The sequence below is a fragment of the Pan troglodytes genome, chromosome 11 (assembly GCF_028858775.2).
Source record: "Pan troglodytes isolate AG18354 chromosome 11, NHGRI_mPanTro3-v2.0_pri, whole genome shotgun sequence".
Classification (NCBI taxonomy): Eukaryota; Metazoa; Chordata; class Mammalia; order Primates; family Hominidae; genus Pan; species Pan troglodytes.
In genome coordinates, this window is record NC_072409.2 from 96,463,305 (window position 1) to 96,481,836 (window position 18,532).

Below are 18,532 nucleotides of genomic sequence, written 5' to 3' on the forward strand. Positions count from 1 at the left end.
AAATTAGCCAGGCATGGTGGCACACACCTGTAATCCCAACTACTCTACTTGGGAGGCTGAAGCAGGAGAATTGCTTGAACCTGGAGGTAAAGGTTACAGTGAGCCAAGATCTTGCCACTGCACTCCAGCCTGGGTGACAGAGCGAGACTACATCTCCAAAAAAAAAAAAAAAAAAGCAAGCCCCTTTAGAGAGGGAGCAGCAATATAGAGGACAATGTACAGGAGTGAAATGGACATAGGAGAGTGGAGGGAATAATCAATTCGTAGAAGACCAACCCTAATGGAAGAAAGTTTACCTCCCATGAAACTGCCACTTGTTAATGTGATGATGAAGACCAATTAGCTTCAGTGATGGCTAGCTTTTCCAGGGCAGAACATTTTAAGCATGAAACAAATTATTTCTTATGTAATTATTTACAAAGATTAGAATATTAAAGGAAAATATATTTGCTTATGTAAAGATCACAATTGTGAAGTAGAATTTACTTAAACTGCATAATAATCTGCCCTAACCACTTGTGTCCTCCATTTGCTCTTCTTTAGGTCTTATGAACTTAAAATATTTTCTCAGCTGGGTGCAGTGGCTCACACCTGTAATCTCAGCACTTTGGGAGGCTGAGGTGGGAAGATTACCTAAGTGCAGGAGTTCGAAGATGCAATGAGCTATGATCATGCTACTGCACTCCAGCCTGGGCAACAGAGCAAGATCCCATCTCAAAAACAAAACAAACAAACAAACAAAAAACCTTTCCCTTTCCCTTTTCTTATAACAAAATTATAAGCTAAAACATATTATTACACTCAAGAGTTACAATGAAACTAGATTGCAGTGAATTCTCAAGAAACAGAGCTAAATCCAGAACATTCTATTCACTTCAAGCCTAATATAAGCTAGCATCACTGGACTGCATGCTACAAATGGAAATCATTTCAGATGTTGTCACCAGCAATTTAATTATGTGTTTGCCAAAGAGCTTTAAGATGTGTTAACATCCAGAGTTGGCTAGAGGAGGATGCAAATAGAGCCAAAGGCCCAGGAGCCAGTCCCTCCAGGTCCACAAACACGGCAGAGAAGTCACTTCAACTAACATCTTCACCCAAGGCACATTAGGGAGAGTTCCTGGATAATAAAGGTAAGATCCCTAAAAAACAGATACAATAGGAAGAAGCAGATGATTTAGCTAAACTTGCTGAAACATAGTGGCAAGGAAAAGGAAAGGCAACAAGTATTTGCTGAGATCTACCATGTGACAGATACTAGACTAAATATCTTATTTAATCCTTACTGCAAGACTATGAGATCTAAGTATTATTATTCAATTTCAAATAAGGACAGTAAGACCTAAGTAAGTGAAGTAAATGCCCAAAGTTTCCAGGCTAGTAAAAGCCTGAACTGAGACCCAAACTCAGGACTTTCTAGCCCCATAACCCATGCTCCACTAAATTGAGGGAGTCTCAAGAAATTTCATAACTCTGTATCTTGCCCAGTCATTAGCAAGATACAGACCTTTGACTTTTCAGAGGTAATGGGCACCATGGAAAATTCAGAGTTCCACAAAATAAAATTACTGCCTTTGAGAACACAACATCAGAGAGGAAGATGAGAAGAAAAGGAGATAAGTATCTATATTTAAGAGAGAATGCGCTAAGTACAATGTAAAAGCACAAAGAGTTTAGGAAGAGGGCAATTACATCTGGTTGAGGGGATAAGAAGGGGTTAAGAAAGGCCTCGTGAAGGAGCAGGTGTCTAGGATGCACATTGCAGAAGGGGTAGGATTTTGGAAAGTAGTAGTAGGAAAGGGCATTTCAGGGGGAGAAGAAAGTATGAGCAAAGATCTGAAGACCAGAAAACAAGGAGGTGGTCCAAATTGGTTGGTCATAGGACACGCAGAAGGAAACAGAGGAAGAAAAAGCTCTAAGAGAAGCTTAGACAACGAGGTGCCACTGAAGGTTTTTGTAAAGGATAAGGGAGTAACAGTCTGAAAGAAGAGACTGGAGGAAGAAGAGACTGGTTAGAAAGCAAATGCAATGGTTCTCTGGAGGGATGTGAGGGTGGGGCAATGGATATGGGAGGAGGTGACAGATGAAACATTGCAGAGGGCGATTCCATGAAATCCAGCAATCACCTGAGGTGGCAGGAGATGAGGGACCCAATGATTGTAGGATTTCAAGTGTAATGGACTCAGAAAATAGTGACACCATTAAAATCATTTGGGGACTCTAAGACAGAATTTGGGAAAGGCACTGAGGGAAATCGTAGGCAAACAGGGCATGCAGCCAAGACAGTAATCTTGCCTATTACAGTTTAGGAAGGCTCTGACTGGGATACCCAGCAGATAGCTGGGAATATGAAACTGGACTTCAGGAAAGAGACGAGGATGGACTGCAGAGAACCATGCAGAGTGATGACAGCTGAACACAAGAGGGTGAATGAGATTTTCAAGAACTAACAGAAAAGGTTGAATACACAATCTTGGAGAATGCCTACCTTAGGAAGCAAAGGAGCAGAGTAGGAACAGTCAGGTATGAAAGCCTGTATTACACAGGATCAGAGAAGCCAAAAGAAGAAAATTCAGAGAGGGAGGAGGCTGACAGTGTCAGATTCTTCAGACAGCCAAGGATAGGGAGCACTGAAAACAAGCTATTCTATTTGGAAGTAAAAGGCCATTAGCACAGCCTAAGGAAATAATGTAATGAGTGCACAAAGATACACAAAGATGTTCATCACAGAGATATTTCTAATAATGAAAAACTGGAAACAACCTAAATGGTCAAAAACAGGAAATGTGTTGACTAATTAAAATAAATTAAAAGTAAATTACAATCCTACATGGCCATTTAAAACGAGGACCTAGATCTGTATTGATTTACAGAGAAGGAGGACTACAATACATTCCTAAGTGAGAAAGTCAAATTTCAGATTAACTCATACGAGAATGAGCTAATTTTTATTTAAAAAAATACAGCTAGATTTTTTTTTAAAGATAAGATGGCAAAGAATAAAAAAGGCTGTAAGAAGATACAAGATACACCAAAAAGCTAACAGTCATTATCAAATGGCAGGTTTGGTTATTTTATTTTTATTTAGTACATAAAAACTATGAGCCAAGTACTATCAAATATTAATTTTCCTGAATAAGTGACAGATTTCTTTTTTGCTTGTCTATATTCTCCTATTTATCTACAAAAAATATGAGCTACTTGATAAAATTAGTTTTTAAAAAAACGTCATTAGTGACTCTTGAATGAACATTTCAGACTAAAGATGGGGAGGGGAGCCAGACTGCAAGGGATTCAAGAAGGAAGGGCAGGCTGGCTGCAGTGGCTCACACCTGCAATCCCAACACTTTGGGACACTGAGGCAAGAGGACTGCTTGAGGCCAGGAGTTTGAGAACCCCTGAGCACAGTGGGACTTTGTCTCTATTAAGAAAAAAAAAAAAAAAGAAGGGCTTTCTTCTTTCTTCTTTTTTTTTTTTTTTGAGATAGAGTCTCGCTCTGTCACCCAGGCTGGAATGCAGTGGCACAATCTCGGCTCACTGCAAGCTCCGCCTCCCGGGTTCACACCATTCTCCTGCCCCAGCCTCCCAAGTAGCTGGGACTACAGGCACCCGCCACCATGCCCAGCTAATTTTTTGTATTTTTAGTAGAGACGGGGTTTCACTGTGTTAGCCAGGATGGTCTCGATCTCCTGACCTCGTGATCCGCCCTCCTCGGCCTCCCAAAGTACTGGGATTACAGGCATGAGCCACTGCGCCCGGCTTTTTTTTTTCTTTTTTTGAGACAAGTCTCACTCTGTCACCCAGGCTGGAGTACAGCAGTGTGATCTCAGCTCACTGCAACTTCTGCCTCCTAGGTTCAGGCGATTCTCCTGCCTCAGCCTCCTGAGTAGCTGGGATTACAGGTGCCCACCACCATGCCCAGCTGATTTTTGCATTTGAGTACACAAGTTCCCAAAAGAAAATGCTAATGCAAAGATCAAAACCTTTACCTAATAGATTGTAAATGAGACATTAAGCCTCAGAGAAAGTATCATAGTCAACTGCAGTCCACCTGAAGTGCATATTTCCTTATAGATACAAACTCATTTTCCCTGCCCCCTTCCTCTTTTTCCTTCTGTGTGTGAATGCAATAACCTTTCTAGGACTTTTCTTTTCTACAGAATTAAGTCTAGACAGCTTGATCTAGGTACTGAGATGGTCCTGGTAAGCTAGCTTGTGATCAGTGGGATGCACTGCATCTGCTAAACAGCTGCTCCCCTCCTACTGAAAATGAGATTACCAGTATTTTGAACCAAACCATCAAATTGCTTCCATCCAACAGTCAGCAACTAACTCTTCACGAGGAATAAAACTCCTCTTCTGCTGCAGGACAGCAAAGAAGCCCTGTGTGTTCCCAGCACGGGGACAGCTAAGGGTAGGCAGGAATGATGGCACCTACCTCTTTAGCTCTGCAATGAGCAGTGCAGTGCAAGGAACTCCCAGGGTCATCAGAGAGATGTTGTTGATGGCAGGCTTGACAAATGCCAGGCATGTCGTAACCGCAGACAGGACACTGACCACCACCTTGAACCTACCCCTGAATCCATGAAAGCAAAACCAAATCCATTAGAAAAGGAGTTCTTGTTTGTTTCTTTGTTTGTTTGTTTGTTTAATGTTAGCAAGGTACAGGCATTGCCAGAAATGCAAGCTGAAAAGAAATTCTGCGCTAAGTACCAAGGTTCAAAAAGCCACTCACACTCACCGGCTTAGGAATTCCACTTCGAGAAACTTAGCCTTAGGAAATAATCAGATATTTTCAAAATATTTAGCCATGAGAATGGTAAAATTACAGTCAACCTACTTCACTGAAGGTGAGATATGGATAGCTGTTTTCTTCATGCGATTTTTCCGTATGTTTTCAGACGTTCGATTTCTCTGTATTTTTTCAGACGTTCTACAGCAGGGTTTAACAATTTTTTTCTATAAAGGGTTTTTGGGTTTGGGCTGGGTATGGTGGCTCACACCTGTAATCCTAGCACTTTGGGAGGCCAAAGTAGGAGGATGGCCTGAGCCCAGGAGTTTGAGTTTACAGTAAGCTATAACCTAAAAATAAAATAAATTATATATATATATTTTTAATTAAATATATGTTTATATATATAAGTGTAAAGAATATATATTATATATTTTATATATAACTATATTACACATATCTATATATAGCATAACTATATGGTTATAAGTATAATTAAATATGTGCATTAATAAATATGTGTAATTATATTAAATAAAAATTGTATTTAATAAATCATATATACACACACACATACACACACCCACACACACACACATATATATATAGGTTTCGCAGGTCCTAAGGTCTCAACTACTCAACTCTGTCATTACAGAGAATAAGTAAATGAAGGAGCATGGCTGGGTGCCAATAAAACCTGATTTGCAAAACAGAACCCTTTTGGCCCACAGGACATAGTTTGTCACCCCCTATTCTACAAAGTGAACATGTATAACTTTCATAAGTAAAACAGAGACCATTCACAAACCATAAAGCAACCTAGTTTAAAAGAAAATTTGTCCTACATGTCTAGCACACCCAAAAAAAGTTTTAAGAAAAAATTCCAATAGACTAAGAAAAAATAGTCTATATTTACTGACAACCTACAAGTCTAGTATGCACTAGAATTTACATCGACAAGTTTTTGAAATGACAAGTCTTAGACAAATAATTGATACTATCTTCACACCCCTCAGTGGAGGTCATTTCAGTAGAACGAGCCGGAAGTGGCGACGTGATCCTAGACACGCTCTTTCTTCTCTCCCTGGGACCCATTTCCTTATCTGTAAAACGAAAAGGCTGGACTAGATGATTTCCAAGGCCTCATTCATGACTTCAATTTAGGAGTACATGATTTTCCTGAAGTTTCTGTTATTCCTCATTAGCACAATTTACTTTGGCCAAGAGCCCCTGGAACAGGTCACAGTTAAGAAGCCAATTTGAATGAAATTCCATTATAAAGAAATCAAAGGGCATTGAACCCTCAAAATACAAATTTATCTTTTAAATACGAAAGCCATTCATCATCAAGGCACAGGAAATCATTGATCAAACTGCCAACTTTCAGACTGGAATGAACAGGAATTATAGCTCTGAACCTCTATCAGAGGAAAAAATATATGTGGGAAAGGCTCCAGGCAGCTAATCCTCAGGAGAGGCATGTTTTTCTCCTGGCCTCGGCTGCTGTTCTTCGTCTACTGGAGGAAAGGCCGCCTGCTCCAGCCTCAGGGTGAGGGCCCACAGCCATCACGTGCAGGGCCCTTGGGGACCCACAATAACTCTTCCACTGGGTTTGACGCATGCCAAGGCAATTGGGCCTTTTTCATTAGGATAAACACATAATCAGAAATGTCCAGAGTGCATCACCTCTCTGTACCCAAAGTGCATCACCTCTCTGTACCCAGCGGTTTAAGAATTAGGCACAGGTCAGAGAGGGTAACAGAGTGATTCAAGGCATAGGTGTTCCAGTGAGACCGATATGCATTCAAATCCTGCCTCTATTGCTTAGTAGCTGTGAGACCTTTGGCAAGTAACTCAACTCTTTGAGCCTTTCCCACATAAAAATTAAGACACTCTGCTTCACAGTGTTCTTGTAAGCATTAACACAGTGCCCAGTACATATTATGTACTAATAAAATTCATTATTACTGTTATCCTTACCATCATTTTAAATATAAATATACTTTAAATAATATTATTGTTGTTGATATCATACTCTCAGGGAAAACGTAACTGAGCTGCTGTTGCAATCACCAAAGGCTGCACAGAGTACTGCCAAATGGTTTAAAGGCAGTAAGCTTGAAAAAACATGGGTTTTTGTTGTTGTTGTTTGGTTTTGTTGGGTTTTTTTGTTTTTTTGGTTTTTTTGAGACAGAGTCTCACTCTGTCACCCAGGCTGGAGAGCAGTGGCGCAATCTCAGCTCACTGAAACCTCTGCCTCCTGGGTTCAAGCGATTCTCCTGCCTCAGCCTCCGGAGTAGCTGGGATTACAGGCACCTGCCACCACCCTAAGCTAATTTATGTATTTTTAGTGGAGATGGGGTTTCACCATGCTGGCCAGGCTAGTCTCAAACTCCTGACCTCAGGTGATCCACCTGCCTCAGCCTCCCAAAGTGCTGAGATTACAGGCATGAGCTACTGCACCCAGCTGCAAAACATGCTTTCTTTAGGGAGGCCATCTGCAGATGCCTCCCCACGTCAAGTCCAGAAGGTGTACAGGAATGTGCTGGCCAACGAGGACATCCTGTGAACACAAGCAGCCGGGAGAAGTAAACAGAGGCTATGTGGCCAGCAGAAAACCAGTCAGCCAGCCCAGCAGACCCCAGAGTCAACAGAGGCCCTGGGTACAAGAGAGCTAGAAATATCCAGGAGTAAGAGGCCCCAACAGGGTGTTTTTCTAAACTGTGATTGATGACAGCCTCTGGTCCTGTTTTCAACTTTCCAGCCCATTAGGGTCTCACACTGAAACACAAGGTCAGGAAACCCTTAGCACCACTGCTTCCTGTATTCTCTAATCCAAAATCTAACAACCCAGTACCATCATCAAAATATTTTTATAGTAAAGCTGTTACTGTTATCATTTACTACCATTTAAAGTAGTGGTTTTCAAGCCTATAGCCTGTGTCCCTTTTAACCAAAGTAAAACTTTGTTTTCAGACTTGAAAACCACTATCATTGGCTTTTTTACACAGTAAAAAGGGACACAGGGTATAGGCTTGAAAACCACTATCATTGGCTACTCTTTAAAGCAGTGGTAATTTCATTTCATTTCTGAAATGAAATGAAATTTATAGATGATAAAACCTCCCATCGTAATGACCACCAAAAACATGTCCGCAAGCTTTATAAATGTCTCATAAGAACTGGAAATGTCCCTGGTTAAGATCCACTACTATAAGCTACCAAAACATAATCTATTTAGAATAGCCAGCCCTTGATAGTCACAGCAATATAGCATTTGGTCATGAAACGGACCTCAGAGAGCTAGTTCAACCCTGTTATTTTATAACTAAAGCACTAAGGCCCAGAGAGTTTAAGATTCCAGCCTCAACTCATCCAGGAAGAATGCTAGCAGGGCGGGCAGATCCCAGACTGCTCCCTTGCTATTCAAGATTCAAAAAATAAAGTGGATTTTATCTAAAGATAAAATCATAAAAACTATAGCAGAATAAATTATTTAAGAAGTGGATACAAGGTTGGGCACAGTGGCTCATGCCTGTTATCCCAGAACTTTGGGAGGCCAAGGTGGGAGTATCTCTTGAGCCCAGGAGTTTGAGACCAGCCTGGGCAACATGGTAAAACCTTGTCTCTACAAAAAATACAAAAATTAGCCAGGTGCAGTGACAGGCAGCTGTGGTCCCAGCCACTTGGAAGGCTGAGGTAGGAGGATCACTTGAGCACAGGAGGCAGAGGTTGCAGTGAGCCGTGACTGTGCCACTGCACTCCAGCCTGGGCAACAGAGTGAGATCCTGTCTCCAAAAAACAAAACAAAAAAAGTAGATACAATTAGCCTATAATAGTTCCTTGTTCTCATTTTTTTCTTAAAATAAAAACTCTAAAAATTATTAATAACCATCAGCAATTGAGTATATGTCCTAAAGAGTCTCAGGACATTTTAGGCAAGATGAAAGAAAGTTTTTTTTCTATAAACCCAACATTTATATCCTATTGACATAATGAACATTAATAATTTCCCTACATAAAATATGTACAACTATTATATATCAATAAAAAATTCAGGCCAGGCACAGTGGCTCTTGCCTGTAATCCCAGCACTTTGGGAGGCCGAGGCGAGCGGATCATGAGGTCAGGAGTTCGAGACCAGCCTGGCCAACCTGGTGAAACCCTGTCTCTACTAAAAATACAAAAATTAGCTGGGCATGGTGGCAAGTGCCTGTAATTCTAGCTACTTGGGAGGCTGAGGCAGGAGAATCATTTGAACCCAGGAGGCAGAGGTTGTAGTGAGCCAAGATCGCATCACCGCTCTCTAGCCTGGGTGACAGAGCAAGACTTCATCTCAAGAAAAAAAAAAAAAACAAAAAACCCACTTGTCCATAAGCCATTCATGATAACCACCAGAACTTATTGAGTCTTTACTCTGTGTGAGCCATTGTACTATAGGCCTTACATAATTTTCCCATGTATTTCTGATCCCATCAGGAAGATACTTTTGTCATCTCCACTTTATAGACAAGCAAAACAGGGTCCCAGAGCCTTTTTTTTTTAGGTTAATTGTTATTCAAAGCCATGTTGTCGGATCCAAACTTACTTAGCCACCACACTCTCCTGTCTCTTCTCCAAAAATCTCACATTAAAACTGTTTTTAATGTGTGTTTAGAATATTCCAGCAAAGGCCAGATACGGTGGCTCATACCTGTAATCCCAGTACTTTGGGAGGCCAAGGCAGGCTGATCACCTGAGGTGAGGAGTTCGAGACCAGCCTGGCCAACATGGCAAAACCCCGTCTCTACTAAAAATACAAAAATTAGCCACATGTGGTGACATGCACCTGGAATCCCAGCAACTCGGGAGGCTGAGGCAGGAGAATCACTTGAACCTGGGAGGCAGAGGTTGCAGTGAGCCGAGATCGTACTATTGCACTCCAGCCCGGGCAATAAGAGTGAAACTCTGTCTCAAAAAAAAAAAAAAACAAAATGAAACAAAAAAGAATATTCCAGCAAAGTCTAGATCAAGAAAAAAAGAAAAGAAAGAGAAAGAAAGAGAGAGAGAGAAGGAAAGGAAAGGAAAGGAAAGGAAAGGAAAAAGGAAAAAGGAAAGGAAAGGAAGGGCATGATGGCTCACACCTGTAATCCCAGCACTTTAGGAGGCCAATGTGGGCAGATCACGAGGGCAGGAGATCGAGACCATCCTGGCTAACATGGTGAAACCCCATCTCTACTAAAAATACAAAAAATTAGCCAGGCGTGGTGGCGGGCGCCTGTAGTCCCAGCTACTCGGGAGGCTGAGGCAGGAGAATGGCGTGAACATGGGAGGTGGAGCTTGCAGTGAGACCAGATTGTGCCACAGCACTCCAGCCTGGGCAACAGAGAGACAGTCCATCTCAGAGAAAAGAAAGAAAAGAAAAGAGAAGAGAAGAGAAGAGAAGAGAAGAGAAGAGAAAGGGGGGGGGGAGGGAGGGAAGGGAGAAAGAAAGAAAAGGAGATAAATGTTTACTATTTGGTAAGTTCAGGCAGAAAAACTGGAAATCCCTGATCTACAGAAATCCTGGTTTTGACATGAATTTTTTGGTCTGGTCTGCCACTTCCACTGAAGAGCTGCCACCTGTCCCGTGTCATGGGGAGTGAAGTACAAGCAAAGGGGCTTGGCTTTCTCGCCCTCCCTGGTCACTGGAAAATTGAAGATGTGCAAATAGACTTGAAATCCTTATTTACTTTTCCCTTAACATGTACCTTTTATTTCTTTGCTCATTAAAATTGTCAATGTACATTTATCTCCATCGATTTGTATGCATATCTCAGAAATGCTAGGCAGAACTCTCCTCTCCATGCCCCAGGGAGTCAGGAGAGCTAACTTTGACTGAGCCCTCTCCATGTTGCTTAGTATTATGCTAAGTGCCCTACAGGATCGTCTCAAAGATGAACACTATTGTTTACCTAATTTTACAGATAGGGAAATAGAAAGAGTCAAGACAAGTCATACAGTTTGCAAGTTGTAAAGCTAGGATTCAAACCCAGATTGCTTCCAAAGCCAGGGATATATACACATATGGTACCCAGTGCCTCCAAAGGAGGACAGAGTGGCTATATCTTCACATCTTCCCCAGAGAAATGCTGCAGGCTGCTGGTGATGAAAAAGTCCCAATAGTCACAGACAACTCTGCCTCACAATATGTTTTCATTATTTTTTTTCTATTTTTTTAATGGGGTTTCACTGTGTTGCCCACGCTGGGCTCAAGAGATCTTCCTGCCTCAGCTTTTTGAGTGGCTGGGACTACAGGCGTGCACCACCCCAACTGGCTCTGTTTTCATTATTAAAGTTGGTAAGCTTTAACTACCAATGTCATCACCCCATTTTCTTCTTTCCTGCTCAAACAACTTTCCCCCTACCTCCAAGAATCAAGAAAAGAAAAGAAAAAAAAGGTTTTCTATAAGGAATACATTAAAAACTGTCCCTTGGAATTTCAACCCAGGCCTCAAGAATGTCACAAACAAATACACAAAACGTTTATTCCCATTTCTTCAATTTCTTACTCAGACTTGAAAAATAAGATATCTGAGAAAAGCGATTCCTCAGCTCTCAATCTAACGTACACCAGGTTTAGAGAAAGCATCGTGGTGACTGGTGGGTATCTTTCAAGACAGGAGGGGAAGGGGAAGGGAGGGGAAAGGAGGGGAAGGGAAAGGAGGAGAGAGAGAAAGAGAGAGAGAGAGAGAAAGAGAGGGAGAAAGACAAAGAAAGACAAAAAGAAGAAAGAAAAAGAAAAAGAAAGAGAAAGAAAGACAGAAAAACAAAGAAAGAAAGAGAAAGAAAGAAAGAGATTAATGTGTTAATTTTGTTTAAAAAAAAAAAAAAAAGTCAACCAGTTCAGATGAAAGGTAAAAGCGGCTGTTCCTCTCTGCTGGCAAGGCCCAAGAACAGCCAATGGCTGTAGTTAGGTGTCCTCACCTCCCAGGCATTTTTGTGCTAATACAAAAACATACTCAGAAAGAGTTTAGTTCATTCATTCTAAAATTAGGATATCACACATAGAATTATATAATGTGCCCCTTGCAGCCAGCATTTTTCATAGACGCTTCTCCATTTGAGTCCACAGATAGCAGCCTTAGTCCTCAGCAGCTTCACAGCTCCTGTTCCTTTTCAGAGTGCCAGTAAAACTGTAATGAATTATTTTCTTTTCCTGGTATAACTCTTCCATGGGCACATACCGTTTGCTTCACTGAATCTATAGTTTCAGACTATTTAGCCATATATGTATATTTTGACAAAACAGTGTCCTACAGAAAATGTGGGTAATGTGTTCCAGGAGCGTTTCTCATCTTCATTGGGCTGAATCTCCTCTGTGCCTCTAGATAGTAACAAACCTCACACAGCTCCTCAGAAAGACTTTCTCTGACCAAACTCTAAATCAGCACCCTAAGTCACCACTATACCCTTATCAGCTTCACTTTTCATCACAGTACCTAACATATCCTAATATTATATTATTTACTTGTTTGTTGATTTGTAATCTCCCCAACTTCAGTGTAAGCTCATTAGAGGAAGACTGCTGTTTTGTTTACTGTGATATTCCAGTGCCTAGAAAAATGCATAGTAAAATATAAGTGTTCAAAAATATTTGCTGGATGAATACCTGTATAACCCTAACACAATGGCTATTAAAATGCATCCCTTCCTGAAATTCTGGGTTTCCAGTTTGAACATATATACAGTATATGAGTGTGTATGTGTGTGTGTGTGTGTGTGCACGTGCACGCACGCAGGTGCACAGCTCTCATCTGAAGCAAGAAAAAAGGCAACTTGAAAACTACAGTATCTGTAGCTCCAAGAACCAGTTCATCAGTCTGGATTCTACTTCATATGTATAAAACTGGTGGAGTTGGATTAGTCTCAAGGAAATGTTGTAGCAGAAAATCAAAGAGTATTGAATAACCATTCAGTAATGTCACCCCCACTGAAGGTCTTTCCACTCTTGCTAATTCTTAAACCACTGGGTACAGAGAGGTGATGTACTTTGGGTACAGAGAGGTGATGCACTCTGCATTATTAAAATTCTCTCTTTAATCTGTCAGTTTACTTATATTGTCAGATCATAAAAACAATCAGTAGATATTGAACAAGTATATGATAAGCTCATCACTAGGCTGAGTTCAATCATGTGCTATTTTTCTTCATATATACATTGTTATATTGGGTACTGCACCTAGTGGTAAATGCAATAATGTTTAGTGCAAGCTTACCGGTCATTCCGAAAGATCTTTGGTAGATACCTTCTGGGGAACCACATGGCCAAAGCACACATCAGAACCCAAAGGACTGCAAGTTCATCAAGCATCTGACCCAAGAAACTAAGGGTTGCATGGAAGTAGACGGATCCAATTCCTAGAATAAATTACAACCAATAAAAAAAGGTCACCACAGAAGAGACACAAATTCAATACACTGCTTAAGGATAGTCCTTTCACCAACGGTTATCACAGTCACCAGATCACTCTCTCTCTGAAAAAAGAAACTCAAGAAAGAAACTCACACCACCCAAGCATGCATGCCTCCAGTCTAGAAAGAGGATTTCAACTAGGGCCCAAATATCAGCACATCAGAACTTTAACAATTCCACAGTTAAATGCATTCTGTCTTCATCCACTGAGCCTTTCTGGGAAGAGGCAGTAAATAAAAGTCAACATTTCCTCACTGTTAAGAATTCCCAGGCTGCCTGTGGGAGGAAATGGAAATGACACAAGTATTTCACAAAACAATGAGGGATCAAACATCTACATTTTTTTCTTTAATTTTAGTCCATTAGAAACCAGCCTCCCCAGAGTTCAGTTGTTTCACCTGACTTTCTTCAGACGTTCAGAAAATTGCACTGGCATAGCCCTAATAGCTGCTACACAAATGAAGTCCCAAATGCACGCAAGTGATAGTAATGCCAACTTTGTTATCAAGCCTGCATTCAAGCAAGTGGGAAAAAAATGTTTCCTAAGACCTCAGAGTGACTTTAGTTTACAAAACATTATGTTCAAAGGGGAGAGGAAGTGTGTGGAATTCCTTCTACCCCCATCCCACCACCTCATTAAGTCGTGTTCCCAAATGACTCCACTTACCCACTACAACCAAAAGAGTCCAGATTAAGTAGATGCCACTGTTGAAGCATGTTGCATACTGACGAAACAAGCACATGCAGATGGGCGGTAAAATGAAAAATAAGACATTGCTGATCTGCAGGAAAAAAATGTAAAACAGAAAGATGAGTATTAAGTAAAAAGGGCAAAAAATAAAGTGGCCTCTTCCAAGTATGTCCTTGCAAACTGGGATAAATGTGGTCACACATCTCGTTTAAGCTCTTGCACTTTTTCTTTTTCTTTTTCTTTTTTCTTTGAGATGGAATCTCACTCTGTCACCCAGGCTGGAAGGCTGAAATGCAGTGGTACGATCTTGGCTCACTGCAACCTCTACCTCCCGAGTTCAAGCAATTCCCCTGCCTCAGCCTCCTGAGTAGCTGGGATTACAGGCACCCTCCACCATACCTGGCTCATCTTCGTACTTTTAGTAAGATGAGGTTTCACCATGTTGGCCGGGCTGGTCTCGGAACTCCCAACCTCAGGTGATCTGCCTGCTTCAGCCTCCCAACGTGCTGGGATTGCAGGCATAAGCCACCACGCCCAGCCTCTGACAGTTTTTTTGACTACAGATATACAATCAGGAGAACTTAACGCTTTTTAAATGACCATTTAAGGGGCTCCCTGCTGCTTCTTTGATCATAGGAGCAGCTATAAAAACACTGCAGTCTATGGACGCTGCCCAAGCTCCTCTCTTATTCTTATTAACTAAGAATTAAATAAGAATTAACCAGTAATTCTTATTGCAAGGTTAATTATGAATCATTCTAATTTACTTGCACTTTTTTTTCATAATCTTTTTTTAAGAGACATGGTCTAGCTATGTTTTCCAGGCTGGACTGAAGTGATCCTCCCACCACAGCCTCCCAAGTAGCTGGGACTAGGTACATGACACCATGCCTGGCTCCATTTACTTTTTTTTTTTTTTTTTTTGAGACAGAGTTTCTTTCTTACAGCCCAGGCTGGAGTTCTTTGGTGCAGTCTCAGCTCACTGCAACTTCTGCCTCCCAGGTTCAAGCGATTCTCCTGCCTCAGCCTCCTGAGTAGTTGGGATTACAGGCGCTCACCACCACACCCAGCTAATTTTTGTATTTTTAGTAGAGATGGGGTTTCACCATGTTGGCCAGGCTGGTCTCAAACTCCTGACCTCAGGTGATCCACTCGTCTCAGGCCTCCCAAAGTTCTGGGATTATAGGCATGAGCCACTGCGCCCGCCTGCTTTTGTGTTTTTAAAGATAAGGTCTGTATTAAATAATGGTTAAAAAAAAAAAAAGTTTAATGAAGGCGTAAAAAAGACTAGACATTGTCCAGCTCCCAATAATCCTCCCCAGCCAAGCCAGCCTTTTCCCCTGGGCCTACACAAAGTGAGGACTCTTTCTAGTTTCCCCCTTTGTTGCCCTTTGTCAGCTTTCTCATCCTAACCAAAACCTATTTTTAAGTAAAGATTATATTTGAAAGTTTCTTCCCAGCTTTAAAATGATATTATTTTATCTTGCAGACTTTGGTATGGATTTAAGCCTCTCTGTTATGTCTCCATGGGCATTCAACTTTTTAAAAATTTTAATAATCTATCTTATTTAATGCAATGTATTCAAAATATTATCATTTGAACATGTAATCACTATTAAATATCATTAATGAGATAGTTTACTTTTTTTTTTTTTTTTCTTAGAGACAGGGTATTACTCTGTCAACCAGGCTAGAGTGCAGTGGTGGGATCAGCTCGCTGCAGCCTCCTACTTCCAGGCTTAAGGGAGCCTCCTGCCTCAGCCTCTTGAATAGCTAGGATTACAGGCATGCACCACCATGCCTGGCTTTATTTATTATTATAATTTTTTTTTTTTTTTTTGGTAGAGATGGTGGTCTCACTATGTTGCCCAGGCTGATCTCACACTCCTGGCCTCAAGCAATCCTCCTGCCTCAGCCTCCCAAAATGCTGGGATTATAGGCATGAGTCACCGTGTCCAGCCTAGTTTACATTATTTTGTTCATACCAAAGCCTTGAAGATCAGTGTAAATTTCACACTCACAACAAGCCTCAGTTTGGGCTAGGCACATTTCCTGTACTCAACAGCCAACTAAATGTGGCCAGTGACTGTCATATTGGAAACTCATCCCTAATTTTTTTAACTTACTTTTTGTTTGGCTGATTTTGGGGTTTGTTTGTTTCACAGACTCAGAGCTTTTTTTTTCTGAACTTTAAAAAATTGAGGTAAAATTCACATACCATAAAACTAACCATTTTAAAGTGTACAATTCAGTGGCATTTAGTACATTTCATAATGGGCAACCATCACCTCTATCTAGTTCCAAAATGTTTTCATCACCCCAAAAAGAAACGCTATTCTCATTAAGCAGTCACTCCTCATTTCTCCCTCCCTCAGCCCCTGGCATTCACCAATCTGCCTTTTGTCTTTATGATTTTATCTATTCTAAATATTTCACATAACATAAATGGAATCATACAATATATGTCATTTTGTTTCTAGCTTATTTTTTCATTTAGCATAATGTTTTTAAGGTTCATCCATATTACAGCATATACCAGTAACTTATTCTTTTTTATGGTTGGATAACATTCCATTGAAAGGATATACTACATTTAGTTTGTCTATTCATACATTAATTGTTGCTGGGTACTATGGTCTGAATGTGTCACCCCCACACACAAAATTCATATGTTAAAACTTAATCATCAATGTGATAGTATCATTATTTGCAACACAATGACATTTCAGTCAACAATGAGCCACACATATGACAGTGGACCCATATTATAATGGAGCTTTTATGCCACATTTTTCCTGATACTTTTCCAGGTTTAGATATGCTTAAATACACAAATATTTACTGTTGTGTTACAGTTGCCTACAGTGTCCAGTACAGTAACATGTTGTACAGGTTTATAGCCTATGAGCAATAGGCCATACCATATGGCCTGGGTGTGTACAAAGCTATACCGTCTAGATTTGTGTAAGTATGGTCTATAATGTTATAGAATGACAAAATCTCCTGACAATACATTTCTCAGAACGTATCCCCATCACACAACTGTACTAAGAGGTGAGGCCTTTGGAGGTGTTAAATTGGATTAGTGCTCTTCTAACAGAGGTCTGAGGGAGGTATTCACCCTTCCCACCATGTGAGGGTGTAGCATATACTCCGTCTTTGAAGCAGGGAGCCCTTGCCAGACCCCCAACCTGCTGCCACCTTGATCTTGGACCTTCCAGCCTCTAGAACTGTAAGAAATGAATTTCTGTTATTATAAATTACCTAGTCTAAGATCTTTTGTTATAGCAGCATGAACGGACTAAGGCACTAGCTAGTGTACTAATTCCATTTTTAACTTTTTAAGGAACCACCATTTTCCCACAGCAGCATTTTTATATTCCCATCAGCAATGTACAGTGCTCCAATTTCTCACATCCTTGCCAACACTTGTTATATTCTTTTGTTTTTAAATTAAGCTATTTTAGAAGATATGAAGCGGTAGGAACATTCAGCTTTTAAGTCTCATCTCTAATTGTGGAGTGAGGGGCTCCTTGTACAGGACTGAGCACACAGAAGAAGTATGTCGAATGTGAAGATGACAGCTAAGTCTACATGAGTAACACCCAGCGGGATAGGGTGGGAGGGGTCCTGGACTAAACACAAACAAAAATCACATTCAAAAACAGGTGGATAGGGTTGATGAACTGTGCAAAGCCAAGGGCACAGGGCTTTCAGAAGAAAAGAGCGGTTACTCATGTTGGACAATACACAGTGGTCACTTAGAGGACGTCTCAAGAACCATGATGGTGGGCACCTGAACAGAACTGAAGTGAGCAGGGCCAAAGAGCTTTCCCAGACCTAAGAAACCACACTGGTACACAACTAAATAGAATGCTTTAGCAAACCCCAGAACTTGAGGCATAGGGCAAGTGAGGACTGGCAGCTTCAAGGACCAATGCCTGCCTCTGCCACCATCTGGGGAGGAGAGCGGGTAAGCATGACACTTTTTAGAAACGGGAGAAAGATGGGTGGGAGAGAAATGCAAGTCAAAGGAGGAGAAAAAGATCCTTGGTCAGGGGCAGAATGGGAGCAGAGCTGTTACCTTTGGTTAAAATCCAGGTCTGAAATACCTAAGTGGGGCTGTATCATTATGGAGAAAGGGGTACCTTTTTCTAGTTGGTTCACTTTGTTTTTGTTTTGCTTTGTTTTGAGATGGAGTCTCACTCTGTCACTAGTCCAGGCTGGAGTGCAACGGCGCGATCTCAGCTTACTGTAATGTCCGCCTCCTGGCTTCAAGCAATTCTCCTGCCTCAGCCTCCAGAGTAGCTGGGATTACAGGCGCCTGCCACTCCTGGCTAATTTTTGTATTTTTAGTAGAGACAGAGTTTCATCACGTTGGCCAGGCTGGTCTTCAACTCCTGACCTCAAGTGATCCGCCTGCCTCAGTCTTTAACAGTGCCAGGATTACAGGTGTGAGCTCCCATGCTCAGCCTTTAGTTGGTTCACTTTGTTGTGGATCTTTCTCTCTTTCCCACATAGGAGTGCTATCTGCGACTAGTGACCTTGGGTAAGAATAAGGACAAGTTGTCTGAGACGTCCCAGGTGGTATACAGTCACCAGTCTGAGAAATGTGGCCAATTTTTCTTAGATCAATGAAAAGAAAAAAAGAAAAAGAAAAGAAATGTGGTCAATT

General features: G+C 41.1%; 1 protein-coding gene across 4 annotated transcripts in view; it reads right to left on the reverse strand.

Annotated features, from left to right (window-relative positions):
- ACER2 (alkaline ceramidase 2) overlaps nucleotides 1-18,532 on the reverse strand; it is a 75,466-nt gene that overhangs the window by 15,727 nt on the left and 41,207 nt on the right. For all 4 annotated transcript variants that reach the window (XM_520508.7, XM_009456370.5, XM_016960671.4 and 1 more), the window contains 3 exons: nucleotides 13,834-13,948; nucleotides 12,970-13,111; nucleotides 4,439-4,576 (listed from right to left, as the gene is read on the reverse strand). In XM_520508.7, coding sequence (XP_520508.2) covers nucleotides 4,439-4,576; nucleotides 12,970-13,111; nucleotides 13,834-13,948 — 395 coding nt within the window. The remainder of the gene's footprint in view (nucleotides 1-4,438; nucleotides 4,577-12,969; nucleotides 13,112-13,833; nucleotides 13,949-18,532) is intronic.